At 35.7% G+C, this 17538-nt stretch overlaps 1 protein-coding gene across 2 annotated transcripts in view; it reads right to left on the bottom strand.

Moving 5' to 3' along the window:
- Positions 1–3656: 3656 nt before the first annotated feature.
- Positions 3657–17538, bottom strand: part of LOC148862151 (cytochrome P450 CYP72A616-like) — a 21060-nt gene continuing 7178 nt past the window's right edge. Inside the window, exons 2-6 of one of the 2 annotated variants that reach the window (XM_088984668.1) lie at positions 10574–10782; positions 6378–6598; positions 5286–5530; positions 4280–4667; positions 3657–4154 (exon numbers count right to left, since the gene is read on the bottom strand). In XM_088984668.1, coding sequence (XP_088840794.1) covers positions 3729–4154; positions 4280–4667; positions 5286–5530; positions 6378–6598; positions 10574–10754 — 1461 coding nt within the window. In that variant the 5' untranslated portion in view covers positions 10755–10782 and the 3' untranslated portion in view covers positions 3657–3728. Of the gene's footprint in view, positions 4155–4279; positions 4668–5285; positions 5531–6377; positions 6599–10573; positions 10971–17538 lie in introns of those variants that run through there. The other variant, XM_088984667.1, reaches the window with a different exon arrangement.

The raw sequence follows: 17538 nt of genomic DNA, 5'->3' as shown, positions 1-17538 counted from the left end.
GTAGTTGTATGTGTACTTCCCAACAAAAAGGACTAATTGATGAAAGAGAAAAAACCAACACATACTAGAAATTAGGGGTGCTTATGTTTTGGTTAATCAAACCGTGGGCCTATTTTTGAAACCAAACTGGTATTACCGGTTTCTGGAAAGCTGGTAACCAAAATCGAACTAAAGCCAATTAATTAATTGGTTGACCAGATTAGTTTGTTGCTTTTTTTATATTTACAATACATATTATTAAAAAATATATAAATAAATAATAAAATACTTGATATATATATAATATTATATTTTAAATAATAAATAATATATTATATATTATAAAAATATGTTTATGGGTCATTTACTAGAACACCCCCTATAGTTTCATAAATTTGCTTAAACCTACCTTATAATTTGCATTTTGCTAAAACACCCCTTATAGTTTGCAACCTATGTACTTAATCGACCTTTCATTAAGAACTATTTGTTTTGCCATATGAAAATAGTAACATGATCACCTAAACTTAGTGGAAAATGTTTAAGGGAATGGACCCATAGTTGTTTATTCCAAAAGTACCCCTAACTGATTGGAAAATGTTCAAGGGTATGGATACATAGTTGTTTATTCCAAAAGTACCCCTAACATTTTTTGTATAGAAAACTAAATTGACTAAATAGAGAAAAATAGAGTGGTTGTTTGTGCTTTACTGGGACAAACATGGTATTTTTGTATTTACTTTCTTTTGATTAAATTTATTTGAATGGATGTTAGTGTTAAAACTATCATTTTCCACTTTCATCTAATAGAAGGTCGATTAAGTAAATTGATTGCAAACTATAGGGGATGTTTTAGTAAAACACAAACTACGGGGTAGGTTTTCGTAAATTCATGACACTATAGGGGGTGTTTTAGTAAATGACCCTTTTATTTATCTATAATGCATATTTATTAATTTATAATATATATAAAATATAATAAAAATATATATAATATGCATAAATATATACACCTATTCACAATTAAGCACATAGCTGATGGTAGTATTGAGAGGTATAAGGTGAAGTTGGTTGCAAAGTGATATAACGAGCTATATAGAATTGATTATCTAGAAACCTTTTATCTAGTGGCAAAAACGAATTCCATTAAAGTTTTACTACCGTTAACAACTTCATACTCTTGGGCCTTATCCAACTCGATGTAAGAAATGTCTTTTTGAATGGGGAACTTGTAAGAAGAAGTTTATATGACTCTCCCATTTGGCTTTTATGAGAATGACAAAGACAATAAAGTGTGTAGGCTAAAAAAAATATTTATATGGACTAAAGAAATCTCCAAGGGAATGGTTTGACAAGTTTAGGGATGCAATGTTGAAGTTTGGGTATACACTTTTGATCAAAAGGAAGGGCAACTTGCTAACTACTTTGATAGCATATCTAGATGACATTGTGGTGATAGGAAATGATGCAATCAAGATTGATCATCTAATGGTCCATTTGGTTGTCAAGAAAGGATGGGATGAGAAAGGATGGGAAATGAAGGGAAAATTTATTTTCCCATTCCTGTCACTCTTTGTTTGGTTGTTGAAACCAGTTATCCCATCAAATCCATTTCCCAATGTTTAGTTGTTGAGAAAATTTTTGCAAGATTCTTCAATTTCACAATACAAGTAAAATGGGCATTTGAGTGGCTACTAATTAAAATGGGAGAAGTCTGATTTATTTTTTTACCAAAAACAAAGGAATAAGAACGAAAGTTTACTTCATACTTGAGAGTTGGTTGAGCCAAGAACAGATTTGAAAAAGATATTTATGTCATTAGGCCAATACCTCATGAAAAAATTTAAATACTTGTTAGACCTGCAACAAACCACTTTAGGTTTAGTAGATCTAGACAACAAACAAGGGTTTAGAGCAAAAAAATAATAATAGCAGGGGTTTAAATCTACAACAACAATAACAAGTGGGTTAGTAGATGAAGAAGACATGGGAAGACAACTTCAAAGCCAACGGACCGGACCTTTGAAAGGATGAAGATGACAACCTTGAACTCCTTGGATGTTAGGTGACTAAAACACATGGAAAGAAATGACACAAACGGAATACATCTACAACGTTACCTTTGCCAAACCAGAAGAAGACAGTGACCTGGCTCCTTACCATTTAGGGATCTAAACTCGACTAGAGGGAGAAAGAGAATGAAATTTTTAGGTGAAGAAAATACAAAACAACATTTAAATGGCGTGAAATGGGGATGAAAGTGATGAATGGAGGCCCTACCTTTGCTAGAGATGAAGGTTTCAATGATCAGAGTTTTGACCATTGCGAGGGTAGGAGATGAAGGTTTCAATGCACCCTCAATAGATTTTTCTTACTCTTGGCACACTAGTTTGTTTCTCAGTGGGGCTGCACCTATTTGGTGAGACCCCATGACCCAAAGTTTGAGAAATTACTTCTCGTCATATCTTATTCTTTCACCCAAAACAAACATGAGAAAATATGAATCTTGAGCGAATATTCCTATTTTCTCATCCCGATCGCACGAACCAAACAGACTATAAATGAATTCCTGTATAAGGAATTTAAGATCAAGGATTTGGGAAGTTCATGCTATTTTTTGGGAATTGAAGTGGCTAGGTCAAAGAAAGAAATTTTCATTTTCTAAATGAAGTATATTCTATATTTATTGAAGGCAATAAGAAAATTAGGGGTGAAACATGCTAACACTCCTATTGAGTAGAATCATAGAATATGTTCCATAGAAGGTGATGCCCTAGAAGATGTTACAAGTTATCAAAGACTAGTTGGCAAGTTATTATACTTATGTTTGACTAGACCAAGCATATCTTATGCAATTAGTGTGGTTAGTTAGTATATGCCTGCTCCCAAGACAACCCATTTCACAAGAAACACCCTGGTAGAGGAATCTTGTATGCAAACCATGGGCATATGAAGGTGATAGCATATACTAATGCAGATTTTGTTGGCTCATTGGGTGATAGGAGGTTAACATTTGGTTTTTGTACCTTTGGTAGAAACATTGTGTCTTTGAAAAGTAAGATGCAATTGGTGGTAGCTAGGTATAGTAAAAAACAAGAATATAGAGTCATGGCTCATGGTATCCTTGAATTTTGTTAGATATATTCCTTACTGGAAAATTTTGGAGTAGAAGTCGAAAAGTAGACTCTATTGTGACAACTAAGCTGCCATTACCAAAACTCATAATCTAATACAGCACAATTGAACTAAACACATAGAAGTGGATGGGCACTTTATTAGGGAGAGAGTTTTAGTTGGTGAAGTGTGTCTTCCTTACATTGCCTCTCACTTACAACTAGTTGATATTCTTACAAAGGAAGTTGGAAATAATAAGATGGAGAATGATGTTATCAAGTTGGGTATGATTAACATCTACACCCAACTTGAAGGGAGAGTGTTTAGTTTGTGGGCTGTTTAACCACCTCGGGCCAATAGGTCACTAGTCATCCAATTGGCCAGGTCAATGACAAGTTAAGAACATTGGATAAAAGAATGCAAGTGTGTGTTCCTCTATATGCTATATGGATTAGAAAAGGTACTACTATAACTCTTGAAAAGTTCTTAAGTTGCAAAAATAAGATAGATTAAAATCATCCAAACACCAATTCTTTTTCTTCTGAATCTCTCCTGATGATTCAAAATGGGGTAAAGTTATGTAATATATGTATGTATATATGCATGTATATATGTCTGTATTACAGTGAAGGATATCATAGTTTATGTAAGATGATTTGGGCACCATATTGAGGTTGAAGAGTTATGATAGTGTAAGGGGCATGAGCATAGGAAGGTGATAGCTCAAAAGAAAATTGTTGTAAGATCAAGGCCAATGCCATCTTTGCTTCTGTCATGGCAAAGTTCTGACCTATGCATATGCGAGGACCCCAACCAAATGGGAAGAATGATACTTGATTCTTTGTTGCCTTTGAAACTCCCGCTGAAAATCTCTCTGGTTTGAATTCTTGTGCATCTTCACCCCAAAGTTCTCTACTATGGTGGATGAGAATTGTGGGCAACAATAGTTCTACTCCAGGAGGCAAATAGATACCCCCTAGTTTTATCTTCTTATAAGTATGCCTGGTGAGCATAACTGCTGGTGGGTATAATCTAAGAACTTCATACAGAATCATGGTTACCTGCATGCATTAATTAATTGAAGATTATAAGAGTTCTTAAATTGCATCAACATTTGGGTCTTTCATATATTGAAGCATATTGGCAATATATAGTTTATTATAGTAAATATAGAGAAAGAACTTACAACTTTTAAATGGTTTAGCCCATCAAAATCTGGCTTATCTTTTCCTAAGGCTTGCAAGACTTCTTCCCTTGCACGTATTTGCCACTCTGGATGCATACTCAACACAACTATGGTCCACACAAGCAAATTTGCTGTTGTTTCTTGTCCTGCAAAGTAAAATAGCTTGCATTCCTCTATCACATCATCAATGTTCATACCAAGGTTCTTTGCATTGCCATGTTCTCGAATCTCCTTAAAATTGGATTCTAGAAGTAACCCTAGTAAGTCATTTTGACTGGCCTCCCCTAACTTTATAGCCTTCTCTCTCTTGTTGATGATTCCTCTCAATAGACCTCTCACTTCTCTGTCAATTTCTTTCATCCTATTGTTCCTTTTTGTTGGTAATAAGCTGCAAAAACAAGATTACAATAATGAAGATAATTATATTTACTACCTTGGAGCTGTAACATATCCTATATATCCTTTATTTCCCATGCACAACTACATGTCTGGTTCAATTGTCCTTTGTTCTAACCACCAAGAACCATGGCCAATTCAAATTTTTTTTTAGAGAAAAATCCCCATGATTCTTTATAGAACCCATTTGAAAAGATAATGCCTCCATATAACCAATAAAAAAAACTAGAGGTAGATAGGGGCAAAAACATTAATTATCAAATTTTATGAAAAGAGTATAGAATTAGTAGAGAAATTAAAAAACTATATAATTAGAGAGAGATGCATGAAACCACTAAATATAGAGAGGAGTTAAAAAGGACTTTAACACATGATCACATATTTTGTGTCCATCAATATACACCATGTTGTCCATGTGTTACGGTATCATACCTTTAGGCTATGTCTTGTTTGAAGGAAAAGGTAGGGGAACTTATACAAGGTTTGTAAAGGTTTTCCTACCTTTTCCTTCTTCTCCCTGCATTTTCCTTCAAACAAAACATAGCCTTAGAAAGTTGGATTATTGAATTAAATCAAGTAGTTGAATGCAATAGGAACACTTATATCCCACCTGTAACCTGGTATATATGTGGATAGGGCAGCCTGTACAACAAGTTTGGCTTGCTCATTTTGAAGTTGAAATATTCGTCTGCCTTCATCATAGCTGCTACCAAATGCTGTCCTAGAGATGACATCTCCAGTTAAATTTTGGAGCTCAGGCCATACATCTAATTCACAGCAACCTTCCAAGGCAACCAGTTTCTCCCATCTTGTGATCATCTCAGAACAGCTTGTATAAAATGCAGGTTGCATCCTCTATTACATACATTAAACAAGAAAAGAAAAAATGTTATAATAAATACCATTCTAACATGAGAAGTTGCAATGTTCAACTAGTGGTTAATAGCAGGGGTGTCAATTGGACTGAATTTGGTCCAATCTGATCTAGTCCAATGTGAGTTAATTATAAATGGATCAGGTTCAATGAATATTTTGGACCATTTTGGACTGGTCCAATTCAATGTCTGGACACCATTCAATCTGTTCAAATTCATTTTGATTTAGATTTGTTTCAACTCAAACCTGATCCATTGACACCTATATTCTCTCTTATATCAATGGACCAGATATTGGCTTAATCCAACGCAATCCAATATAAATTTATTATGGATGGACCAGGTCCAATCTAATCTAATAAATATTTTGGACTGGATTGGTTCAGTCCAATATGTCTTATTGGTCCATCCAATCCATCCAAATTGATTTTGGACTGAATGAGATCCAATCCAAATCCAGTCCATTGACACCCTTAGTAGTTAATGAGACATGTCAACTTATCACACAATCAAGTTTTTGGGTCTATTTAGCTCACAACCATTCTTGCAAAAATAAAATAAAATAAAATAGTCAACTCAGTCAACAACATGGTGACCACGTTAGTGAGTTAACGTTAGGCATTAAAACTCTTCTTCTATTCCCTTAACAAATCACTTCTTCTCAAGTGATGTCGATAAGTTTTTTAGTGTATTTCCTCTTTTCCATGTATAACAAGTATACTTATAAACCAATAGTTAGTATTTGAAGACCTTGAATTGAATTTTAGCTGAATCAAATTAAGTAGAGCAAGAAAGAAGGATGGAGAAATTATTAAAAAAAGAAAAACCTTTAACTTCTCTATATGAAATGCAGGGTTGATGATCCTTCGGTGTTTGGCCCACTTTTCTCCCTCGTAATTTGCAAGCCCATTTGCTAACAATTTGATGAGTTGATTTAGTTTGGACTTCTCGAAGTGTCCAAACTTGTTAGAAAGAATATCCTTTATTAGTTCTGGATCCATAATATTTACCCTGGGAGTTCTCCCAAACCACGTTACTGACATCTTACCTGCATTTTAAAATAAGTGATAGTTCAGTAGTCATGGAACTAACCGATACAACTTGTCAACCAAAAACTATATCTTCTACAGCATTGGATAAGCTATTTTATCTGATGAGTACAAAACCTCACTCAATCATATAAGCTGTTTTTGGAAACAATATATGCAAATAACTGTGAATACAAATATATATAGTGTAAAACAGTTTATATATATTGTAAAGTAGGGTTAGTTTTGCATTGACAAATTTGTTTTCTTACTAAACAGATTTTTAGCTCTATTGGATGCAAACACACAAATTCCAATAAAGCACTAACAAATTTACTTCTTTTTTATTGATGTACTTTTACATCTTATTATCAATATAAATATATATTGAAAAATATATTTTCTACCATTTGTCAATACATACGTATAATATTGCCAAACATAAACAAAAGTGAACTAGAGTACAAATTTATCCTGAACCGGGATATACACTTCATTTGCATCATTTCCAAACACAGCCTATAGGTTTTCCATGTCAAGCAATGAAGGTGTAAATGGGTGTCTTGGCCTGTATTCGGTTAGACCCATTTCTGACCCATTAGGCATTAGAAAAATACACACATCTGGTCTCAACCGAAATTGATTCGATTTATGGGGTCTAACCCATAAGACCCAAATAATATTGAAATGCCTTTTAGCAAGGTAATTTAACAATAAGACTGTAATATCTCTTGCTTAATGCTACACCACCAGATAATTTTGGATATTTTATATGCATCATTTTTATTTTTTTAATGACAAAATTAACCTTGACCAAGCTAGTCTATTGGCATACCCTATTAACTAATTTTCATATGATAAAACTACTATTGATTTAATTTTATTTCCTATTCCATGTCACTCAACTTACAACCCACCAACAACTCAATTTGTCCAACAACATTAATTCAAACTAGTGAATGGACGGACCCAATTTTGGAATTTTGGTTTAAGGAATGAAGTTGAATGGAGGATCATCATTGTATCTTGCAAATACCATTACTTTTTTTAAACAGCAAATGTCTGACATGGGAGTGTCTAGAGATATAAAAGTGAGAATAGCATAAGTTTGAAGAATAAGGATCAGCAAAGTGGAGGGGTCAGGGATTTTACAATGATAAACTTTTAATTATAATATTTTCTCATCATACTTCTCTTCAAATTCTAAACACAATACTTTCTCTACACCCTTTATATGATGGATAACAATGAGGGTGTTTGACAAGTCTTTCTGTGCTCAGAAGATCACAATGTGGTCTTTTCCCATTTAGCATCCCAAAATACCCGTGTCCCAAAAGGTTCATGGAAGCTCAAAACAGCCAAAAATTAAAAAGCTTCAAATGAAATTTTTCGTGTTTTTTTGGACTGAATTGGCCGGTCGAAACATTTTTTGGGAATTGGTCAAGCCACTGGTTCCATTTTGGTCTTGAACCATTATTTTATAAGCAGTTGAAATGATCAGAAAACCATTGACCTGGACAGTCGAACCGCTAAACCTTTTGAAAGATAGGAGAGGGATTGAGACAAAATATCAGATCTGAGCTCACTGATATCTGGGAGAGAGAGATTTGAGAGAAAGAAAGAAGTTATCAGATCTCACATCTCAGATCTAAAATCAAATAATGAGAGAGATCTGAATGGACCGGAGAGAAACTCCACCCTTGCAGATCTGTTGCCACCACCGAACATAGTCTCCTCCTCCTTTCCTTCATTTCTTTCTTTCTTTTCCTCAACTAACAGCTACCCACCTCTCTCTTTTCTCAATTTCTCATAACCTTCTACTATCTAAGGCTTAAACGCCTCAGACTGCTTGAACTGGTCAACCAGTTAACTGGTCGACTTTGATTTGGTTTCAATTACCGGTTTTTCAAAAACTGTTAATTCCAGTTGATTTCAAAAATAAGCCCACGGTCCGAGTAACAAAACCGTGAGCACCCCTACCTTTAATAATCCAAGCAAAATGTGGTTCAGGGTATTTTAGTAAATATACACTAGGATGGATTATCTTAAGGGTAAAACTGGTATTTAAAAAAAGAACGCAATGCAATTTGTTTGAAAAGATAATGGAAGGAAGGTAACTATAGATTCATTTTAAATTATAGGGGAGGTTTTTATGATTGTCAAAAAACCTAGGGAAGATTTTTATATTTCACCCAATAAATAAATAGAAAAACTTTGGAGGAATTAATGTGTGAGTTATTTTGAAGTCATCATTAAGGACACTATTGATCAGCAAGAAAAAAAAATCGGAAAAGTACACAGCAACCCACCTTAGAATTTTGAAATTATAGCCTCCCATAATTTACTAATAGCCCCTCTATAAACCGCATCATACCTGTGGATTCGGTATCAATCCACAGTCAGGATTCATCCCGCCTGTACAATGGGCTAAGAATTCTGAAGTGAGCTGAACAGTCCAAAAAAAATTCAGAGAAGTATGAACAAGCCCAATGCAGATTTCTAAATTCCACTATAATGCTATAAACATTCAAAATGTCAAAAACCCCACTCTATACACCAATGTCCGCCCGTTAATTGGCATCAATTCTGTGCGGGCACCCACCCCAACTGTACTTTGGGCCTAAAAATTCTGACCCTGGGCTGAACCGTCATTCTCCCCCAAAAAAGTTGTCTTTATGAGTAACTTGAGTAGGTAACAAGCATTTTATAATTAAGGCTTCAACAACTTTTTTCAGGCTGACGTTCAAGCTGAATATGTGTCCCTCGGTGTCGGTACAGTGACGTCAAACTGAATGTGTCCTTCATTGCATTGTTATTTCAAAGAACAAAAAACAAAAAAAAAAGGAAAAATGCGGACGGGCAAGATGCAGATTTCTGAATTCTACTGCAAAATTATAAACATTCAAAATGTCAAAAACCCACACTCTATGCACCCATACCCATTCATGAATTAGCATCAATTCCAAGCTGGCACCTACCCTGAATGTACTTTGAGCCTAATAATTCTGACCCTGGGCTGAACCGTCATTCTCCAAAAAAAATCCCTTGAAGGGATTGAAAGGCTTTTTGTCAAGGGACTGACTCCACATGCATCCCCCTAATGCTACACTAACTCAATAAAATACCTTGCTACTATAGGGGCCGAAGCAGCAGCATTACCACATACAGAATATTAGGAAAAATTAACAAAGAAAAAAAAAAAAAAAGATATTATATTGTCCCAAAGATTTAGGGATGCAATTTGAGGGGAAAGTTGTTCAATGAAATTTTAGTTTTTATTGACCAAAATATTTATATTTCTTTCAGATTTATGTGGGGTCTATAAAAAATTTATTTTCATTGATTAAGTGGTAACTATCTCCAAGGTGGATAAATAATTTTCCTACTGGGGAGATATTTATCAAAACTTTGGTGGAACGAAATTACCCCTTTAATAATAGCTTTTTATGGTTAAAATGGTAATTGTCTTATTTATCTAGAAAATAAAAGAACATGAATAAATACACTCGGCCATGTAAGTATTTCTGAAAAAAACACTTACCTGGATTAATGCATTTACCTGGATAAGTGACTTCCCAAAAACGAACTGAAGATGGAGGTATAATGATGCTATACCCTTTGTTGGTCTCAAGATGGGGACCACAAGTTTCCCATAGTAAAGTGAATTATTGAATTACGATAACTAGCTTAACATCTTAATAACATAAGTTTCCCATCCAACAGTAGTTCCAAAGGACTGCCCATCTAGCCCTATCACTCTCGGATTAATACCATTACAAATAAGAAAAATATAGGCTCTGTTTGAAAGAATATAAATATGTACAGTAGAAATATATATAAAATACATACAAAATAATATAAAATATAAGACTTTACACCGTATTTGTACTACTTGCAAAATGAGCGAAAATAACTAAAACTCACAATTAAATTAATTAAACTTTACCAACTGATACCAATGAAACGATCTGAAATTGTAAATTTGTAACACTTACCATAGGTTTTGATGGTTTGATGAATGAAGGGAACAACACGGGGCACAGTATTGTGAGAGAGGTTCATGGGCCTGGACCATGCTTCCTTCCTCATCCTCAGCTCGTCTTTCAGGTTTCCAGAAAGCAGTCTGTGTGGTGGGCCCTTGAGGCCCTGCTCCCTCAGGTTCCTCTCCAGCTTCATGGGCTTCCACCAAATTGAATACACCACACTCCAGATACATGACAGTATCAGAACAGGGAATGCCAGGATTACAACAATCAAAAGCTCCGCCATATGAAGTTATAAACCCAAAACACAAACACGCAGAACAGAGAGAGAGATATGATGCTGGCAATGGCCTCCTAGGCTCTAAATAGAGTAAGGGAAAGAAAATTACGTCTTTACTTGCCACAATAATTATTTTGAAAATATGAAGGACAAATATTTGTGGGCCCCATGATCTTTCATGGAGGTGGATGGTGACTGGTGGGGAAAGCAATTTTCTCACAGGATCTGTCCCTCTGGGGTGTGGATGAGTCAAAAGCTCCGCCATATGAAGTTATAAACCCAAAACACACACACGCAGAACAGAGAAAGAGATATGATGCTGGCAATGGCCTCCTAGGCTCTAAATAGAGTAAGGGAAAGAAAATTACGTCTTTACTTGCCACAATAATTATTTTGAAAATATGAAGGACAAATATTTGTGGGCCCCATGATCTTTCATGGAGGTGGATGGTGACTGGTGGGGAAAGCAATTTTCTCACAGGATCTGTCCCTCTGGGGTGTGGATGAGTTTCTCTGCAGAGATATAAATGGGATAAGAAGAGCACTCATGGGGTCCGACCCTGGTCCTTACCTGTGGGAATCCCCACCATACATGCAATTTCAAGCCATAGATAGTAAATGGGTTTAAGGCCTTGAAGCCCAAAACTTGAGATTTATGTTGAGTATTTTTTTTTTCTGTTATGAATTAATTAATGAATTTGTATTAATATTATTCTTAAAAATATGGTTGAATATGTTTTAACGTATCTAGATACATTTGAATATATTTGAATATATTTTTATAGGATTATAAATTATAACTATTTTATTTTTAATTTTTTCTGTAATGAAATAAAAATAAAATGAATTTAAAACATCACAAAAAATGGTGGGGAATGGAAATATCCTTATTCCCATTAGTGGGGACGGAACAAGGACGGGGATGGGGACTGAGACGGTGGTGGCTCCCTGTTCCCACCATGCCCATGCCCACGCCCGGTTGCCATTAATTCCTGTGGTAAGAAATAAAGGAAGCAACTTCGAGAAAGAAAAGAAAATTAGAGACTCCCTTTGCTTAAAGATTCCCATTTTTATTGGTTAATTCAACCAAATAAATAAAGTAGGCAAATAGAGACTCCCAATTATCCTCGAAATTTAATTAATAAGAATGATAATTGTAGTTTAATGTTCCCTATCAATTTGAAACGTGTCCTTGTAATATAAAAAATGGAAAAGTTTTATATGCCATAAAGACATGCATGATACCAAAAAAACTTATAACCAATCAACAAACAGGCATCATAAAATTGATAACCAATCAGGGATTTTAATTGGTCCATAGTACATCCCTGCCATGTATTGGAAACATTTCCTGATGATAATACTAGTTTTGATGATATCAGAATCGGGAGATGTTCTCAATACACAGCGGGGATGTATTGTGGGGCGGAGATGTGATCTCCTATTATATATTTTCAGCATTCATAGATTTTTCATAGTGAAAAATCAACACGTAATATGGGTGGAAGGGTTGCTGCCCAGCCTATATCAGTCAATACTGTTCAATTTGGACCACATGTTTTTGGAATGATTTACATTGGCTAGGTTCACTTAATTTTCCAAAATATTTTTTTTCGTTAATTTTCAAACTTTTCATCTTCATCTTAGATTCTTGTAGTGGTGTTTTTATCTACAAAAACACTTGATATCTTGCACCTTTGGTTGCAATGCAAATAAATTTGCACTGATGCAAAACCATGGCAGTGCAAATGATTTAAGTGTAAAGTCTGACCTATTTTTGTTTTAAATTTTAACTTATTTTATTTAGTTGCAGTACAAATGAAGTAAATTAAGACATGAAGCAGAATAAAGTAAAATCCAAAATAAAATTAAACAAGAATTTGCATTTTTATATTTGCACTCAAATGCATTTGTACTAGCGCAAATAAATTTGCATTGCAACCAAACACAGCCAAAAGGATAAAAACTCATTGGAATCAAGAGAAGAAGAAGAAGAAATCATTTTCTTTCTTTTTTTTTTCATTTAGTCCTTCAATATTCAGTAGACTACATATATTAATTGATGTTTAAATAACAAGAATATATTGAGATGCTTTTGTTTGTATTCCATGGATTTTCCCAATTTAAATACTTTTTTTATGGAAGGAAAACCTATAAGATGGATCTATGAATGATCTATCAAATCCATTGATCCAACAACAATTTATGACAAAAACTGTTTTTTTTTTTATGATTTGTGGTAATTTGTAAAAATAAAAATAACACAAAAACTGAATAACTTTCTTAGTAATTACAATTTATGAATTAAATATCATATGTATTTTAGAAATTCTATGATAATTGTGTAAATTTTTTACTAGTAATTTATATATAGAAAAACAATGTATTTATTTTTATGGAAATAAAAACATATTATTTACAAGCTTACTTTACATTAATGATTATTAAAAATCTATGTAGCTATTAGCTATCACATTAAGAAACTGGAGGGATGAGTTTGTAATGGGTCGGGCAATGCACATTCGCCAGTGCTCTAAGAATCTAAAGTAGTGTAGTTTAGTCGAGCGTTTGACGTGTGGGTTGTGACAAAAAGAGAGAATTTTGAGTTTCAAAAAGTCTCAAGTTGGTTACATTTTCATGTTTTAGGGTCTCAAAAGATTATATAAAGAGATAGGGCAAAGTGCCAAGAAAAAATTGGGTACTAACACCTAGCAACCTATTAAATAGATTAAATGGGTCATCAGTTTGACCACCAAGGCCAACAAGTCTCAAATCCATTGGTTCAATTGGTTGGGCTAATGATAGGTTAAAAACATTGAATACAAGACTAGATGTGTACATCTTCTCTATATGCATATGAAATATAAAAGGTAGACTATAACTCTTGAGAAGTCCTTAACTGCAAAAAGTAAGATAAATTAAAACCATTCAGTCATGCCAATTTTTTTCCTAGTCTCTCCTAAGATGATTCTGAATGGGGTAAAGAGACAACTGCAAGTTTGTAGGTGTGTCCAATATGGAGCTTAAAACCCTAAGAGAGAAATTTATATTAAAAAAAATTAAAGGACCAAATTATCCTTGGAGTACAAGAGAAGATAGTGTACAAGAATAAAATAAAATATGAGAAGAGGTAAATTTATAGAAATAGCCCTCTGAACTAACTCTCTTTATCTCTACACTCCCCCTCAAAGTGATGCTGATTCCTAGGCATCAGTTTGTCCATAAGGAAAAAGCGTCGTGCCCGCATCATAGCTTTCATCAAGAGATCAACAAGTTGGAGCCCAAAGGACACGTGGGGAAGAGAAATAGTACTAGCTTGAAGAAGATCACGAATGAAGTGGCAATCAACTTCAATGTGCTTTATGCGCTCATGGAAAATAGGGTTGGAAGCACTCTTGATTGCATTGACATTATCTACAAAGAGGGGAATTGATGGTGGTGACTCCTGTAGTATGTCATGTAAAAGAACCCTAAGCCATATAATTTCACTACATACTAAGAACATGGTTCTATATTCAGCTTCAATAGAAGATTTTGAAACTGTAGATTGTTTCTTACACTTCCAAGCAATGAGAGATTTACCAAGAAAGACACCACCCTGTAGTGGATCATCAAGTTTTTGGACAACCAGCCCAATCAGCATTAGCATAGGCAGTAAGGCTGGTTGATGAGGATGAGGAGAAGTGTAATCCATGAGATAGGGTTCCCCTCAGATACCTAATAATCTGATGAACTGCGGACATGTGGGGTTGTCGTGGAGATGGCACAAATTGGCTCACTATCTAGATTGCATATGATATATCCGACTGACTTATTGTGAGATATATTAAGCAGCCTACCAACTGTTGGTATAGAGTAGGATCTTCAAGAGGAGAGCCCTTGATTCTTGCTTAATTTCAAATTAACCTCCAAGGGAGTATCAAAAATTTTGGAGTCACTGAGTTTAGCCATTTTGAGAAGATCCATTGCATACTTATGCTAGTTAACAAAATAGCCATGGGAATTACGGCTGACCTCAAGTCCCAAGAAGTAGGTTAAAGGGCCCAAACCCTTCATCTTAAAGGAGTCACTAAGGAGTCTTTTCAGATCAATGATTCCTTGTACATCATTCCCTATAATGATTATATCATCAACATATAGAAGAAGAAGAGTCACACCTTGATTCTGAAGCAAAGTAAGAAGTGAGTGATCAGAAGAGCTTTGAATAAATCCCGCATCAATGATCACAGATCTGAATCTCTTGAACCATGCTCTGGGTGCTTATTTCAGGCCATACAGAGATTTCTTGAGACAACAAACAAGCTGAGGATTTGTTCCATATCCAAGGGAGGCTTCATGTAAACCGTTTCCTTCAACTCTCCATGAAGAAATGCATTATTCACATCTATCTGATGAATTGCACAGCCTTTAATTACAGAGATGGTTAATAGAATTCTAACTATAGTCAATTTTTCTATAGGAGAAAATGTATCCTCATAGTCTATCCCATATTCCTATTTATACCCTTGAGCAACAAGTCTAGCCTTGTACCTATCTAGACTTCCATCTAACTTCAACTTTACTGAGTAGACCTAACGGCTCCCAATGAGAGGCTTCAGGAAGATTTTTGACCAATTCCTAAGTGTCATTCTCAAGAAGGGATCGAATCTCAAAGTCCATGGCATCCTTCCAATGTGGAATTTCTATAGCCTGCTAATAAGTTTTGGGAATATAAGAGGTGGATAAGACAACAGAAAAGGAACTATGGTTTGGAGAATAACCATAGCGGTTAGGAGGGTGAATAATTCAAGAAGAGTGACGCAATATGGGTGTAGTGGGTTTAGGTGGTGGGTTAGGAGAACTTATAGGAATGAATGGTGTAAGTGGATTAGCAATTGATGTTGAAGAAGGCGGAGGGGGCATAGAAGCTAATGTAGATATTTGTCGTCTGAAGTAGGTCCGAAGTTGCTACACAGGTGATGTTAGAGCATTTAGAAGATTTGTAGAATCAAAGTTATGCAACAAAGAGAGAGAAGGACTAGGAAATTTAACAATATGCCCAAAGAAAAATATGTGCTCAAAAAAGATGACATTACAAGAAATCCTAATACGACGGGCTTCAAAATCATAAAATAGGAATCCCTTGTAGTCATGATTGTACCCCACAAAGCACATAACATTGCCTATGTAGTCAACTTGGTGTGCTCATGGGGTGAAAAGTGAACAAAACAAACACAGCCAAAAACTTTGAGCAATGATAGGTTTAAAGGTTTATGAAATAGGGACTTGAACAAAGAGGTGTTATTCAAAACAGATGATGGAAGAAGATTTATTAGATATACAGCAGTGCTAGTTGCCAACACCCAAAACCAAGAAGGAACATGAGAGTTGATGGAGGGTGATTTGGCCCGACCTCATAATAAGGGGACACATGGACATGTCCCAACATAAGTGACAACTCAACATAACGAGCTCACTCCAGCTCAGCGTAACGAGCTCGCTATAACCCAGCCTGACAGCTCGCCATGAATGGCAGCTCACTACAAGATAATACTCCGTTGACCCGAGCTAAGACTCTCCCAAGTAGGAAGCACCCCAAGCTAAGACTCTCCCAAGTAGGAAGCACCCCAAGCTAAGATTCTCCCAAGTAGGGAGAATCTCGAACTGAAGACACTTCGGGTTAAGCTCGTCAGCTCCCTAGCTAGAATAAGCTCACTCCTATCCAAAACTAAGTAGGCTACCTCAAAGACCTACCTCGGGTAGAAGCACCTCGGCGCATCACCAGCAGCTCGGTGTAAGGTAGCTCGCTACAGAGCAGCTCGGCGTATTGCAGGGGGTTTGCTGTCTGACAACCGTACCTGCCAAACCTGGAGACTGCACCTACATCTCTTTCCTAGCGGCGTCGTACCTGCCAACCTTAGAGGGTGTTTCTTGTCTGGCAAGACCATACTCTATAGCGATCACCTTTGCCAGCCAGTTCAGCTCTGACAGATAATGGCCAGCCACTCCAAGCCGTTATTTAATAGCAGATCGCCGCAGCAGAGATTCAGAGGCGGTTGCACCTGGCATGTTAAGACACTAGTATATAAGGACCCCGACCCCCTGGGGCAAAGGTATCGCGTGATCATCACTCTAGCTCTTTAATTCCTCTACAACTCTCTCTCTCTCTCTCTCTCTCTCTCTCTCTCTCTCTCTCTCTCTCTCTCTCTTTTTCTGGTTACTAACTTAACAGTCGGAGTGTTCCCGTTGGGTGAGCCCCCCAGGTTCCTTCATCTTCTTCCTTACAGTTATCTCTTGTCTGTTGCCAACTAGGAGCACAGCCACTTCCATCTAGGAGTGACCAGATCGCGCACCATCAAGAGTTTTACAAAAGGGTCCGAACTACACTCAAGATGTGTCTATTTTTTATTTGATATTTAAAAAATTAAGAATTATAATATTTTTCTTATATATATATATATATATATATATTATTTTCTATAATTTTATTATATATACATATATATATATATATATATATATATATATATATTAAGCCAACTCGTGAGCCTCATGAACCGAGCTCTATTGGGCTCGAGCTTGGCTCGTTTATTAATCGAGCCTGTAAATTGGGCTTGAGCTTGGCTCGAAGCTCAGTAGAAATTGAGCTAAGCCGAGCTCAAGTAGCTCGTGAAGAGCTCGGATCAGGGCCACCCCTACTTGAATCATATCATAGGAC

This window comes from Nelumbo lutea, chromosome 4 (assembly GCF_056320005.1).
Source record: "Nelumbo lutea isolate HS-2025 chromosome 4, American lotus-T2T, whole genome shotgun sequence".
NCBI lineage: Eukaryota > Viridiplantae > Streptophyta > Magnoliopsida > Proteales > Nelumbonaceae > Nelumbo > Nelumbo lutea.
Note: the sequence above shows the minus strand (reverse complement) of the source record. Positions and strands in the feature narration are given on the sequence as shown.